Below are 16,002 nucleotides of genomic sequence, written 5' to 3' on the forward strand. Positions count from 1 at the left end.
GTCCTACCCTTTAGCCGCCACTAGGGGCGCACGCGCGCCGCCGGAGGCGCGCGCGCGCGCCCCCCGCTCGCCCCCGACTCCCGTGCGTGTGCCCGGCGGGCGCGATCGCCGCCGGGCACACGCGATCGCTCGGTACAGAGCGGGGAACGGGAGCTGTGTGTGTAAACACACAGCTCTCGTTCCTGTCAGCAGGGGAAATGCTGATTTTCTGTTCATACAATGTATGAACAGAAAATCAGTGTTTCCCCAAGTGAGGCCACCCCCCCCCCACAGTAAGAACACACCCAGGCATACTTAACCCCTTCCCCGCCCCCTAGTGTTAACCCCTTCACTGCCAGTGGCATTTTTATAGTAATCTAATGCATTTTTATAGCACTGATCGCTATAAAAATGCCAATGGTCCCAAAAATGTGTCAAAAATGTCCGAAGTGTCCGCCATAATGTCGCAATACCGAAAAAAAAATCGCCGATCGCCGCCATTACTAGTAAAAAAAATATTAATAAAAATGCCATAAAAATACCCCCTATTTTGTAAACGCTATAACTTTTGCGCAAACCAATCGATAAACGCTTATTGCGATTTTTTTACGAAAAATATGTAGAAGAATACGTATCGGCCTAAACTGAGGAAAAAAAATGTTTTTTTATATATTTTTGGGGGATATTTATTACAGCAAAAAGTAAAAAATATTCATTTTTTTCAAAATTGTCGTTCTATTTTTGTTTATAGCGCAAAAAAAAAAAAAACGCAGAGGTGATCAAATACCACCAAAAGAAAGCTCTATTTGTGGGAAAAAAAGGACGCCAATTTTGTTTGGGAGCCACGTCGCACGACCGCGCAATTGTCTGTTAAAGCGACGCAGTCCCGAATCGCAAAAAGTACTCTGGTCTTTGGGCAGCAATATGGTCCGGGGGGTAAGTGGATAAACACTAATGGTGCTATTGTGGCAAATTCACATAGGGGGTTATTTACAAAAGGCAAGTGCACTTGGAAGTGCAGTCGATTTAGACCTGAGGGGGACATGCAAGGAAAATAAAAAACAGCATTTTTGCTTGCACATGATTGGATGATAAAATCAGCAGATCTTCCCCTCAGATTTACAGCGACTGCACTTGTAGTGCAAAGTGGATTTGCCTTTCGTAAATAACCCCCATAGAGTTTACTGCAGTGTAACATAAGTTACATGAATAGTATTACAGATTTATGTGATACAAAGTCTTCAATATTTATGGTCCCGATTGCAAAGAACTGTACTATGCACATCAAGTATCTGCAAACTGTGATCACATAGAATCACATCTATACAGTGGTTTAATCACTTCCTGCCCAGGATGGATTTCTCGATCATGTGACCACTGTGATTGGCTGTCAGAGTGGGCGCGTTCAGGAGTCCGTTCTGCCTGCTCCAGATCAAGACTAGAGACCATGGGCCAGATTCACAGACACTTACGTTAGTCCGCGGCGGCGTAACGTATCCCATTTACATTACACCGCCGCAGGTTTACAGCGTAAGTGCCTGATTCACAAAGCTCTTACCTGTAAACGTGCGGCGCTGTAATGTAAATGCGCTCGGCGCAAGCCCGCCTAATTCAAATGGGGCGGGCACCATTTAAATTAGGCGCGTTCCCGTGCTGAACGTTCTGCGCATGCTCCGTTAGGAAATTTCCCGACGTGCATTGCGCGAAATTACGGCGCCCCAACGTTTTTTTTGAAATGCGATGTGCGTTACGGCGTTTCGTATTCCCGGACGCCTTAGGCAAAAAAAAAATTTGAAATTCGACGCGGGAACGACGGCCATACTTTAACATGGCACATCTAAAGATAAGCCATGTTAAAGCAGGTGTAACTTTGCGACGGGTAAAAACGAATAGCGACGACGTACGGGATTGCGACGAACGCGTGGATCGCCGTAACTAGTCATTTGCATATTCTACGCCGACCGCTATGGAATCGCCACCTAGCGGCCGGCCTAGAATTGCATCCTAAGATCCGACGGTGTAAGTCAATTACACCTGTCGGATCTTATGGCTATCTATGCGTAACTGATTCTATGAATCAGTCGCATAGTTAGGACGGGAGGATCACAGAGATACGACGGTGTATCAGGAGATACGCTGTCGTATCTCTTCTGTGAATCTGGCCCCATGAGCTGCTTATGAATAGAAGCACAGGTCCTTGGCTGTCCATGGATGCATATACGTGGCATGTGGGCATTAAACACCATCCTCTTAGCTGCAGCACATATGCTTAAGATGGGTTAAAGTGGAACTTTTGCTTTCCCATTCAAGTCCATGGTAATGCAAAGCCCATATGAAATGCAGGACAGAAGGAGGTCAACTGCTACTTTCAGAAAATTCTGAAACAAAGTGTCTGATATTAACGTCAAACTGATGCCATCAACTGAAGCCCAACTTCAGTTGATGGCATCAAACTACACACTTTCATCAGACGAACCGATCGTTTGTGGGCCCCATCAGTTTTTTTCCCATAGGTGAAAAAACTTAGAACCTGTTTTAAAATTATCTGATGGTTAAAAAAACGATAGAAAAAAACGATCGTCTGTGGGGAAATCCATCGGTTAAAAATCAACGCATGCTCAGAATCATATCGACGCATGCTCGGAAGCATTGAACATAATTTTTCTCAGCACGTCGTTGTGTTTTACGTCACCGCGTTCTGACACGATCAGTTTTTTAACTGATGGTGTGTAGGCAAGACTGATGAAAGTCAGCTTCATCGGATATCTGATGAGAAAATCCATCAGACCGTTTTCATCGGATGAACCGATCGTGTGTACAGGGCATTAGAGTGAAACATTAGTCAGAAAATTAAGTCTTGCTAGATCACTTCAGGATGGCCCCTTTTGCAGCTATATAAAACATTAAAAATAAGTGTCTATATGGTTTAAAATTCAGCAATGCTCACCCTACTCTGCACATGCTCAGTTGCTCTCCATTTTCTCTTTAGTTCATGGATGGACACAGCCTTAATCTTGACATAGTGGGAATAGCCTATCTATCTTTAGGAGTGACTAGGCAGAAGTGTTAACTTCAAAGCAGAACCGCCCCGCCCAGGGTGCGGTCCCACTGACTATATCCCCTCAGCCTGCACCAAGCAATTCAGTTTTTTCTGCCTAGGAGAAGACATGGCTCTCTTCAGGCCCATGGCTTGGAGGCTTTTAGTTTGGATTTTTTCCTGCGATCTTCAATCAACTGCCGACTGGGCGACAGGGTGAATCCCAGATCCTTGTATTCTTCCCAGTTTAGGCCATCGAGCCGACCATAGCTGCGCGCTGGGTCATCCACGACATGCCCATCGCTCTACGGGTGGCCGGTGAGTTATACGCTCCAGGGCTTGCATCGGACTGGTCTACAGGGCCGAGTCGCAGTAGCCTGGCCGACAGCCACCTCCGTTACCATGCGGTAGATGTGCTTCGATCAACTGCCGGCTGGGCGACAGGCTGGATCCCAGATCCTTGTATTCTTCCCAGTCTCGGCCATCGAGCGTGTGCCGACCATAGCTGCGCGCTGGGTCATCCACGACATGCCCGTCGCTCTACGGGTGGCCGGTGAGCTATACGCTCCAGGGCTTGCATAAAGACCGATCTACAGGGTTGAGTCGCAGTAGCCTGGCCAACAGTCAGCTCCGTTACTATGCGGAAGATGCACTGTCCAGGATGCTTCCAGCATAAACCCACAGGAAGGGTAAGCAGCAAGAAGACAGAGCTGGGCATCCTTGGGAGGTGAGTAAAGGGCCTTATCCCCCTTCTCCCCCCCTCCTTCTAGGCTCTCTGAGCTAGCTGCTGGGCAGGGGTTCCTCTGGGGAGCTTCACCTGGGGAACCACAAGTCACTAAATCAGTGTATAAGCTGCATGTCTTGCTCCATGCTGTCGGCTGCCATGTTTGGTGTTTCCATGCTGTATTTCTTTACTTGCACAATGTATAAAGCCGCATAAGAGATTTTGCTTTCCTGTATGTCTTTCTCCATGCTGTCGACGCCCAGGTTGGTGTCCATGCTGTATTCCTTCTCACTGGCGGCCATCTTCTTGTAAGCCGCTTTTTTGGCGATTTCTGCTGAGGTGTACTGACTGCTGCACCGTGGTTTTCTGCCCTGTTGGCCTCTAGTGTCAGATCAGCAGTCATTGTACCATGAATCAGACCATTTTAAAAACGGCAGATGAACAGATACATGCTGCGACTGAGCAGTCTGAAAGACTGACAAAAACAGTCTTTGATCCCAGCTTTGGAGAGCACAGATCGACAGACACACTCTGCAGGCAGCAGCTCTGCAGCTAAACCATCTGTTACGGTTCCTGGGTGGTGAGTCCTCTGGGGGGAACCCCTTGTCTTTGCTGCAGCCAGGAGTGGTGGTATACTTGTTTGGGGGTCTCTGTGTCAGGTGTGTGGATAGCATGGCGTCAGAAGCAGACGCTCTTTCCCCTGAGACACCTGAGTTGGCAATTGATGCCTCTGCACCCGATTTATCGGTGGACGCTAGGAGGCAATCCTAGATGCCTTCGTAGCCAAGGTGGAAGCAGCACGTGGGAGAATAGGGGCTAGAAAGCGCCCCTCACTCCACCATCTGCTGGGGACAACTCAGATGCGTTGCCGGGTTCAGCTAGCACTCATGACCCTGGCCCTGAGGTATCTGAAGATGCGGACCAGAAACCCTCTTTAAGAGCGTTTCTTGAAAAGATGGACCTCGCCCCCGATAGTGGACCCTCCTTTGTCCAGATTAAACAAGCTCCACCATACCAGTGGAGGGGGCTCCTGCCTTCAAAGACTCTGCGGACAAGAAGGCTGAGGCGATCACCCGCAACCTGTACACGGTAGTGTGTTGACGGTATGCCCAACCATAGTTTGGGCCCTGGTGTCTCAGACACACCCGGAAAGGGCAAAGATGCTGCTGAATGGGTTACAAGCATCAGGCTTCCTCGAACGAGGTAGCCCTAGCTGACCTACTAGTACAAGGCCTAAAATTCATTTGTGAATCAGCCTTGGTCACTATTCCTTTGCTGGCCAGAGCATCAAGTCAGGAGGTGGCGTTACGCCGTCTACTTTGGTTAAGATTTGGTCCGCCAACCAATCTTCCAAGAAAGCCCTGATGGACTTGCCCTTTAAGGGCGACATACTTTTTGGAACTCCCCTGGATGACATAATTAAAGATGCTACAGGAGGTAGAGCACACTGCTCCCACGGTCCAAAAAGGGGAAGGAGCCACGCCGTAGGCGTTTACCGCACACAAGCGTTTTTTTCGTCCACCCAGTACGGAGGGGAAAAAAACACAGGCCGATAAAGCGCCTGCTCAGGGACTGAGACGTCCCTGGTTTCGCAAACTCAACAAACCTGCAGACAAAGCTACGTTCGCGACCCAGTGGACATCTCAGGTCCCCGACCGGTGGGTTTGCAAAGTAGTCTCTTCAGTGTACAAGATAAAACTTCTATCTTGCCCACCAAACAGATTTTTTTTCCCTCCAACCGCCAGCTACAACCGACTCGTCAGGAAGCCCTATTTGGGACAGTTCAAGACCTGCTAAAACGCGGGGTGGTTATTCCTGTCCCAGTACAGGATCGGTTTCAGGGATTTTACTCCAATCTGTTCATAGTAGTCCAAGCTGTTCATAGGTAAGTATGCATGTTTTTTTTTTCCGAACCCCGCACTTCTCTTTTAAAAGGCAGATCATAGTTACAGTAAAGTGAGTGAGCATTAGCACCCTAGCACGGGACATGTGTTAACTGGCAGGATTATCAGATAGCAATTTAAGGAAAAATATATGTGAAAAAAAAACAAAGCCATGGGTAGTTAGTAAATGTAAAGAGGAAAGGTTTGCTACTACTGCCGACCAGCCAAGGTGAATAAATGATAAAGAGCGGCCTTAGCCTTGAATTGCATCAGGATGTGTGGTTTAGTGGAGACATGTAGGCTGAGGCCGCTCTTTATCATTTATTCACCTGGGCTGATGGGGAACAGCGGCGATCCTATACTCTTTACATTTAACAACACCCTGGGTTGATATCAGGGCAAGCCTGTGCCCATATTCTAAGACACAGGGATATGCTTTCACCTCTACATTGAGTGGCACCATAAAAAAAATCAAAACGGGTCCCAGTAACAAAGCCACTGGATTATAGGGCTGGTAAACTGTAATCTATTATATTTTAAATATGCTAAGCATGTAAGCCAGCAAAGGGTCCTGGTTGAGTTCATGTCTTGTTCCTTGCAGTACCTTCAAGGTTCCGATAAGCTTTCACTTCATTGCTACATCTGAAAGTCCCATTGTTTGGTGCTTTGCACTGGCACTTTGTTGCGGTTCCATATATATTTGCGAATGTATGCATCTGTTTTTACATTAATCTATTTTTTTTTAGTGAAGCCCGCATTGATGTCCAAATATTATGAACTGTCACCAATGTGCAGGTTGCTAAATCAATTGAGTATCTGTTATTGTCGCTCTGCACAATTTTGGTACTAAATTAATTCTTTGCTTCATTTGACTATGACTAGCCTGGAATAGACTGTTTTCATATTTTTTTTATGAAAAGGATACGTTCACCTTTCATAACATTTTAAACTCAAATTCAGGGTGTAACATATTATGAATGCACTGGCCCCCTGTGACAGCAGTCCAGTGATCTTCTTGCCGTGTCTGCTGCCCACGTCACTCATTCACAATCCTCTGTGAATGGAAAACTACAAGGTCTGGCAGCAATTGCGGCCGTATTTACAAAAGGCAAATCCACTTTGCACTACAAGTGCAAACTGCACTTGAAATTGTACTAAAAGTGCACTTGGAAGTGCAGTCGCTGTAAATCTGAGGAGGGGTAGATCTGAAATGAGGGAAATCTCTGCTGATTTTATCATCCAATCATGTGCAAGATAAAATGCTTTTTTTAATTTTCCTTGCATGTCCCCTCCGATTTACAGCGACTGCACTTTCAGTACAACTTCAAGTGCACTTTGCACTTGTAGTGCAAAGTGGACTTACCTTTAGTAAATAACCCCCTGAGTCTTCCTGTCAGAATTTATCGGCTTCCTTGTATGAGGTAGGAAAAAAACACAATACACTGACAGATCTGCAGGAGACCTTCATGGCATCAGCGATCTACTGATCGTTGTTGCAATGCTTAACAGGCTCCCAAAACAAAAAATAATAAATGCACATTTTTTTTACGTGCAAAAATGTTTTGTCAAAAAGTGAACTTTATCCTTTAAAACTAAATTCCAGGGAAACGGCTAAATACACAACTGACAGATGTATTACTTGCCAGGTTTGCTGTCTATTCAGTCCTGAGATTTACACAGCTCCGCCACAGTTCAGAATCAGGTTGGTGGCCTGAATTGCAGTTAAAGCGAAGTTTCCAGGCTAAAATGCAACTAGGTCTTGAACAATAGAGCTGACCCACCGCCCCCCTTCTCTCTCCATTTTGGATATTTTTTTTTTCGTTTCGTACCTTTTCAAGCTGGACTTTTGTCCTACCTCGCCATGGCGAGGTGCGTCATTTCCACATTTGCATTGGCCCCTCTTTTACTTGCTGCCTTCTGGGAACTGTGTGTCCTAGGAGACAACAGGTCCATTCAGAAAGCACAGCACAACTTGCGCATGCGCAGTAGGAAACTGACCGGCTCTACTGCCGGTTTGTCTTACTTGTAATGCCTGCACCTGAAGCCGATGGACGAATCGGCTTGGGATGCCGACATTGCGAGATCCCTGGACATGCAAGTGTCCTTATATTAACCACTTAAGGACCCCCTACCGACGATATACGTCGGCAAAATGGCACGGCTGGGCACAATCACGTACCTGTACGTGTCTCTTTAAGGCCCAGCCGTGGGGTCTCGAGCATTAAGGCATGCGGGACCCGATCGCCGCTGGTGTCCCACGATCAGTCACAGGAGCTAAAGAACAGGGAGAGGTGTGTGCAAACACACCTTCCCTGTTCTTCATTGTGGCAGTGTCAGTGATCGTCTGTTCCCTGATATAGGGAAAGACGATCACTGACGTCACACGTCCAGCCCCACCCCCCTACAGTTAGAAACACATATGAGGTCACACTTAACCCCTACAGTGCCCCCTAGCGGTTAACTCCAGTAACACAGTAAATAATGCATTTTTAGAGCACTTTTTGCTGTGAAAATGACAATGGTCCCAAAAATGTGACAAAATTGTCCGATGTGTCCGCCATAATGTCGCAGTCACGAAAAAAAATAAAATCGCATGCCTCATCCCTGATTGGGTAATACTGTTACTCCTTCCCTTTCTGATTTTTACTATTACTCCTTCCCTTTCTGATTTTTTTAAAGTTATATTTTATTTGAGAATTCATTTAACAATTGGAGGCCACAACATTCTCTTCCGAGGGGAACATACATTAGCAGAGGCCAATGAGTTAAATTCAGGTACTTACACTAATAAAATACTTTAAACATTTTTTAAATGTGTATATATAACTGCATGCATTTTTTTTATTTTTGTTTATTTATTACTACCTGAAATTTAGCCTAGACTTAATTTGTACAACAGTGGTTGTCAACTTATGAGTTTAAGGGGGGCTCAAATGCAGCCCCCGACATCACCCCACATAATGTTCAATATATGTAATACTTCAGAGGATTGTCAAAACTGCAGACCTAATAGAAGAAATGAGGGTCAGAGAGTGTGGACATGCTACATTTTTGGCTGGGAATTTTCTGCCGAAGACAATATGAAACTGGAAACTTGTTACGTGAGGCTAGTAGAGATCCATGCTTTTACTCTAATCAATGTTCCCACTACAGACTGCTTAGGTCTGAGGGCCACACATCATATACTAAAGGGCCACAGGCTGGGTACCAGGGTTCTAGGGTCTGATTATTTCCAAACAACTAAAACCTTCTTTCAATAGACACTAAAAGGTTTGGATGTTTAACAAGGATTAACTTTGTTCAAGGGTAACCCCCCCCCCCCCAATATTGGCCATTTTTCAAACACTTTAACAGTCTTTGAGATGCATATACAAAGAAAGTGAGTATAACCTACCACCGTTCTCCCTAAACTGAAATATCTGCTATGGGTGGATTGGTCCTTTGAGCTGAAAATCACAAATGCCACATGATCACTCAGGTTTACTACAATCAAAATTAACAGTTTATAAAATAATTATTTTACATTATACACATTTGGTCAAACATTATTTTTTTTAAGTGTACACATATTTACACAGGAAGCCATGACCTATTTTATGCCACTCATCAATCTGCTACTGGATTTTATAAAACTGAATGAGTACAGTGACTTAGAGGTAATGTGAAGGGTAACATCACTGTAACCAACTGAGCGTGCAGTTCAATAAAGTGTGACATGTATGAACAACAAACGTCCAACAGCAGTATCTATTCTTGTGTACTGGGTCATAAATTAGTGTTTTCCACTGAACATGCAGAAACACAGTAGAGGGTTTAATACAAAGGCACGTGGATAGGTACAGAGGAATAGATTGGATATCCAAGAGGTGGGTCCGCTGCTTGCACCGTTAGGTTCCGTAGTAGCACTGGGTGAGCCTGTATGCTATAGCGCTCCTCGTCATCGTTTGTGGCGTACAGAAGTTCCCAGGAAAGGTTTGCCCATTGACCTCGAACAGCTTCCGCATTAAGTTTCCCGATCTGAACGAGCTGCTCCTGAAGGGTGAGTACTCTGCCAGTGTACACCCCCTGGATGGAAGGAAAATATCGGTTAATGCATTTAATACACACCACATTTACATGTAACAAAACAAAAGCAAAGAAATCTTTCAGACAGAGATCCAGCAACTGTCATTTTGGTAGCTAAATGAGTCTGGTAGTTTTATATCAACTGCTAGAAGTGGACATATAGCAGACTAGTGTTGCTAAACCTAGGGCAAACAGCTAAATACACAATTTAAATACATAAACTATATTACTAAAAGTATTGGGCCATCTGCTTTTACACACACATAAACTTTATTGGCATCCCAGTCTTAGTCTGTAGGGTTCAATATTGAGTTGGCCACAGAGGTGACCTGTCCATTGTGGGCGAACGGGCACCACCCCCCTATCCATGCCCCGCTGCCCTCCCTATCCATGCGCCCAGCCCTTTTCAGGATGCCGGGTGCATAAATTCCTATGAGGGGGATGGGCGGGGGTGTGTTATTTGAAGCACTGTTTAGAGCAGAGATGGCGAACCTTGGCACCCCAGATGTTTTAGAAATACATTTCCCATGATGCTCATGCACTCTACAGTGTAGTTGAGCATCATGGGAAATGTAGTTCCAAATCATCTGGGGTGCCAAGGTTCGCCATCACTGGTTTGGAGCCAGAGGCCCTAATAGGCTTCAAAATAGTGAGGGCTTGGGGCGCAGAGCATTGCGTCCGGAGCCCACCCAGGTGTGTTGCAACAGCAAATGAACATTCGCTGTTGCAACACTGATCCTCCTCCGGGCCAATCAGGAAGCGTGTCTGATACCCATCACCCGAATGGCTGAAAGGACAGGCGATTCTACTGGATGCCTAGGAGAAGAAGGGAGGAGCCGCACAAAAGACACAGGAGCCCGCCCCTGTGACCTCTAAGGCCTCATGCACAGTGGATGAGTTTTCTGCTTCACCTATAAGCATTTGAATTTTTTTTCCCTGCCTCTAAACGCCACTGTGTTAGCCTATGTGTCCATGCACACATAGGCGTTTAGAGGAATTTAGAGGCAGAAAAAAAAAACCCACAGCCAGTGCGTCCAGGAGCAGCAGAGTCGTTATTATTCTGACAGCCAAGCGCCTGAAGCACCTAAACGCATTACAGGAGTTTACAGGCATCAATAGTTTATTTCTGCATAAACGCTGCTGCCAGGAGGAAAGAAGAGTTAGCAAAATGGCCAGTGTGCATGAGTCCCTAAAGTCATTGAACTTCTCTCCTTTTATCACAGAGTGCTCTTTACAGTGTTATAAAGCGAATGCTCTGTAGAACACAATAGACTGTAGACACCATACTGCAGACTGCATTTTATGAATGGTAGGTAAAATGCAGACACAGGCCCAGATTCTTAAAAGGACTTACAACGGCGCAGCGCCATCGTAAGTCCTAATCTGGCCCGTCGTATCTATGAGGCCCCGTACACACGACCAAACATGTATGCTGAAACTGGTCCGCGGGCCAGTTTCAGCATACATGTTTGGTCGTGTGTAGGCGCGAACGGGCCGAATTCCAGCAAACATTTGCCCGCCGGGCCTTTTCCCAGCAGACAAATATTCCTGGACGTGTTTTAAAACCGTCCGCTGGAATCCTGCCCGCTCGGACATGTACGGTCGTCAGTACAGACCTACCGTACATGTCCGAGCGCCCGCCGTCCCTCGCATGCGTCGAATGACTTTGACGCATGCGTGGAAGCCTTTAAATGGCAGGCCCGCCCACGTCGCCGCCGCGTCATCATCGCGGCGACGACGCGGACACGCCCCGCGTAATGTTTACGCGCGGACTTCTGTACGATGGTTAGTACAACCATCGTACAGAAGCCCTCTGGCAGGCATGTACGGTGAAAACGGTCCGACGGACCGCTTTCATCGATCATGTTTGGTCGTGAGTACCCGGCCTGAAGCTGATAGAATCAGTTACGCTTGGATATCCATTAGATCCGACAGGCGTAAGTCTCTGCAATTTTTTTTTGCCTGCTAGATGGCGCTTCCGTCGATTTCCGCGTCGAGTATGCAAATTAGCTAGATACGCAAATTCCCGAACGTACGCGCAGCCGACGCAGTAAAGTTACGACATTTACGTTAGGCTTTTCCTGGCGTAATGTTGCCCCTGCTATATGGTGGCCTAAGTGCGGCGCAACAATGTTAAGTATGGCCGGCCGTTCCCGCGTCGAAATTTTAAAAAGTTACGTCGTTTGCGTAAGTCGTCCGTGGATGGGGCTGGATGTCATTTACGTTCACGTCGAAACCAATGATGTCCTTGCGACGTCATTTGGAGCAATGCACACTGGGATATTTTAGGGACGGCGCATGCGCAGTTCGTTCGGCGCGGGGACGCGCTTCATTTAAATGAAGCACGCCCCCTACCCGCCGAATTTGAATTCCGCCGCGTGATTTACGCTACGCCGCCGCAACTTTACAGGCAAGTGCTTTGTGAATAAAGCACTTGCCTGAAAAACTTGCGGCGGCGTAACGTAAATCGGATACGTTACGCCGCCGCATAGATACGCCATTCTACGAGAATCTGTCCCAGAGTGTTTAGGAAACTCTGCAGTGTCCAGCGGTGAGTCGTATCGGCGCTCAATTATAAATGGAGCTCCTCAAGTATATCTAAAACCTTTTTTTTTTTAATTTTGGATTTGGTTTTGAGGGGGTAAAAATCTTTGCCAGATTTTTATTGCTATACATGTCTTTGCTGGGGAAATTCATGCTCTCTAACTGTCTTAGTGACCACTTTAGACTTGACAGGGCACATTATAATTTGTGTAAGTAACAACTGTGTCTCAGATGAGAAAGGCTGAAGAAAACTCGAGAAATCTTGGCTGCCCTAGAGTTCCTGGCTTTTCACCCATATTTCACAATAGTGGTTTTAACCTTTTACTACATTTAGATTTTTACAAGACTTTACTTGTTATGGTTATTACACTAGATAAGCCTATGAGATGTCACACTGTCGGAACAGCTGCTTCTGATCCCTTGTAAGCACAAGCAGCTGACACATTAAGAAAATAAGTAACTAAATCATAAAGCAAAGTTCAGCTCATTACAGGTCTTTTAGGCTACAGGAATTACACCTGTAGATTAATATTATATGGTTTAGAACAGAGGTGTGCGACCTCTGGGCCAGGATCCCAATTAGTAGACAGTTTTCATGGTCTGTAAAATATTTTAGATTAAAAGCTCTAACAAGCAGGGCCCTCTGATTCCTCCTGTAGTGAAATACATTGTAACTGCCCTCATGTTGTAAAGCTCTGTGCAAACTGTTGGCGCGATATAAATCCTATATAAAAAATAATAATTGCAAAAAATACATTTAAGTAATGCCTTCTCTTGATAAATAATGTGTATGCAAGCTCTAGCAACACATTTCACTTATTTGCTACCTTGTAGACTTTTAATATACCAATGAAAGGGTTTTGTTAACATACATCCACAAGACACAAGAGGTGAAAGACATTCAGGTAGAAAATATATTTTAGTTTAGATACTTTCCCACCCAGTGGATCAAGCATTGTCTTGCTGAGATCCTCTTGGCATGAGCCAACAATCAGTTCAGTCCCACACCACCATGTTGTTTGTGACATCATAGAAAGGCCCGCTAGCTTCTCCGGGTTCAGTCGGCGGGTCTCCCACTGATGCACAACTAGGCCTGACCCCCTCCTCCTTTCTGAAAAGTTAAGGCCTTCTGGGATATGTGATGTGCATAGCCCAGGAGGCACAGCGAGCACTCTGCACGTCATTTGCCTAAGCAAGTGACGTGCATGGGGGGGGGGGGGGGGGGGGGGGGAAGGGGCCACACAGTTTACACAAAACAAGGTGAAAACCCACGGCTGAAGAAAATAATTATGCGGTGCATACTAGCTGATTATGCCTTTTGCCTTGCAGGTTTAAAAAAAAAAAAAAAATTATATATGCGGTTTACAACCGCTTTAAAGGCTCTGGGGGAGGTACAGTGTCCATGTCATCTCTGTAGAGGGTAGCAGCCGCGTCTCCATTAGATCGGTCATTCTTTGTAGCGTGACTTGCTTGAGCGGCAGCATGTTAGCCTCTGTTCCCGCAGCCAGCGCAAAACTGGCGCAGGCAGTTTTGCGGCGCAGGCAGTTTAAACTGGTCCCTGGTCATGCCCAAGTGTTCCCGTCTGTTCTCCCGCGATTACGCTCTATTGCGGGTCAGACAGTCGCTATGGGTTGCGGAGGATCAGAGCAGTGGAGCGGAGCTCAGGACTTGGTTATCGGCGTTGTCATAACAACGGGTTACCCAGCATGCACCTCAGCAAGAAATACAGGAAGGAAAACAAACTGGGCTTCAAGTGCCCTCACATAACATGGATGCGGCCAGATACTGAGAAGGAGAAGATAAGGCAAGTGTGCACATAGATTGCTTTAAGGACTGGGGAGACATTGCTATGTTTTATTGACTATTGACTGTGACAAGTACGATCTAGCAAAAATATGATGATAAAACATGACAAACAGAGAGGGTTAATCTCCCTAACAAGGGCAGAGGTAGCAATAAAAACCTGACAGGTATTCAAAATTCATCTCTACTCTGTTCAAAACTAAAAACTCTAGTTATACTTTAACATTGAAATCCAGTTTCAATTAAATATGTAAATAAGCCATTATCTAATACTATATTCCCTCACATCACAATACATTTGTTTTGGTCCAGGTACATTGCAATGCACTGGGAAAAGCAAGTTTTTTTTCCTAGTATAATTTTGCTCAGTCGTGATGTGCAGACAAGAAGAACTGGCCACATCTAAAGTACATCGAAACCCAAAGCTTTTTTCCATTTTGGATAAAGTAGAGAAGGGTAAATCCCTCTATCCTATTCTAGAGATTTCCCTTCATTTTTTATCCTGTAGACAAAACAATTCTCTGTTAGATACTAGTCACAGAACAAGTGTTCCTATATAAAAATTCTCCTTGATTCTTGTTATGGTAACAGCTCACTATTTTAGAATATCCCTCACTCTCAGTCCCAGTGGCAATGGTCACCATGACAACGTGAGAAGGTAAATCTCTTCAGCAAGGACATAGACAGTAATAAAAACCTGACAAAAGGTCCGAGGCCACTGTTACCTTACTATCCAAAATGAAAACTTTGACCCGGATTCAGTAAGATTTGCGCATAAATTACGGAGGCACAGGGCAACGATTTTGCCCTGCGCCCCCGCAAATTTGTGCCGCTGCCCTCGATTCACGGAGCAGTAGCTCCGTAAATTGCGAGGGCGCGCCGCCAAAATTGCCCGGCGTAAGCGCGCGCAATTTAAATGATCCCGCAGGGGGCGGGAATCATTTAAATTAGGCGCGTTCCCGCGCCGATCGTAAGGCGCATGCGCCGTCGGGAAACTTTCCCGACGTGCATTGCGGCAAATGACGTCGCAAGGACGTCATTTGCTTCAAAGTGAACGTGAATGGCGTCCAGCGCCATTCACTAATCACTTACGCAAACGACGTGAAATTCAAATTTCACGACGCGGGAACGGCGGGTATACTTTAGCATTGGCTGCCCCTACTATTAGAAGGGGCAGCCTTACGCTAAAGACGCCGTACGGAAACTTCGTAACTTGCGTACGCAGGGCCCGCGCAATATTGTGAATCGGTTCTAGTATGCAATTTGCATACTATACACTGAGCACAATGGGAGCGCCCCCTAGCGGTCATCGCAAGAATGCAGCCTAAAATCTGCGTGGCATAAGAGCCTTATGCCATGCAGATTTTAGGCTGCAGTCGGCGTTACGATGTTCCTGAACCAGGAGCATTCGTAACGCCGGAGCAAGTCAGCAATTGCGCTGCGTAATCCGGGCCTTTGGCTTTAGATACATCTTAAGAACAAACATTACAGTTTTTTGACAAGTGACATGGCAGTTAAAAAGAAAGTAGTCCCAATTCATGTGCCCATTTTTGTTTCAAGTTTTACTTGGTTCTTTTGCGAACTTACCATGTTTGGGTCATGGCCCAGAGAGAAGAGGTATGGTTTCTCTTGTAAAACAGCCTGCTGCCACTCAGAATCTGAAACCAAACCAATGTACCAATCATTGTCATACTCTTCAAGGTAATTAATAAGCTCCTTGAAATCTTCCACTGGTCCCAAACTTGCCTTGTCAACCATGAGCTTAAAGGTATACCTGCAAGATAAGTTAGTAAATGTAAAAATTATATAAAAGTTCAAATACACGCCGAGGCTTAAAGAGGGTTCGACTTTGACATATCACATGACCAGGCTTTTTTCTTGGCACTTTTTCCACTCATCAGTGGTACTTCACTACTTTGAGAGAGTATCAAAGTAAGGGAAGCACAATGCACATTTGTAAGCACAAT

General features: G+C 45.7%; 1 protein-coding gene across 2 annotated transcripts in view; it reads right to left on the reverse strand.

The window, feature by feature from the left end:
• Window positions 1-9,092: 9,092 nt before the first annotated feature.
• PCNX4 (pecanex 4) overlaps window positions 9,093-16,002 on the reverse strand; it is a 51,492-nt gene continuing 44,582 nt past the window's right edge. For both annotated transcript variants that reach the window (XM_040333298.1, XM_040333299.1), the window contains exons 11-12: window positions 15,623-15,809; window positions 9,093-9,688 (exon numbers count right to left, since the gene is read on the reverse strand). In XM_040333298.1, the coding sequence (XP_040189232.1) occupies window positions 9,437-9,688; window positions 15,623-15,809 (439 nt within the window). In that variant the 3' untranslated portion in view covers window positions 9,093-9,436. The remainder of the gene's footprint in view (window positions 9,689-15,622; window positions 15,810-16,002) is intronic.

The sequence above is a fragment of the Rana temporaria genome, chromosome 13, assembly GCF_905171775.1.
Source record: "Rana temporaria chromosome 13, aRanTem1.1, whole genome shotgun sequence".
Classification (NCBI taxonomy): domain Eukaryota; kingdom Metazoa; phylum Chordata; class Amphibia; order Anura; family Ranidae; genus Rana; species Rana temporaria.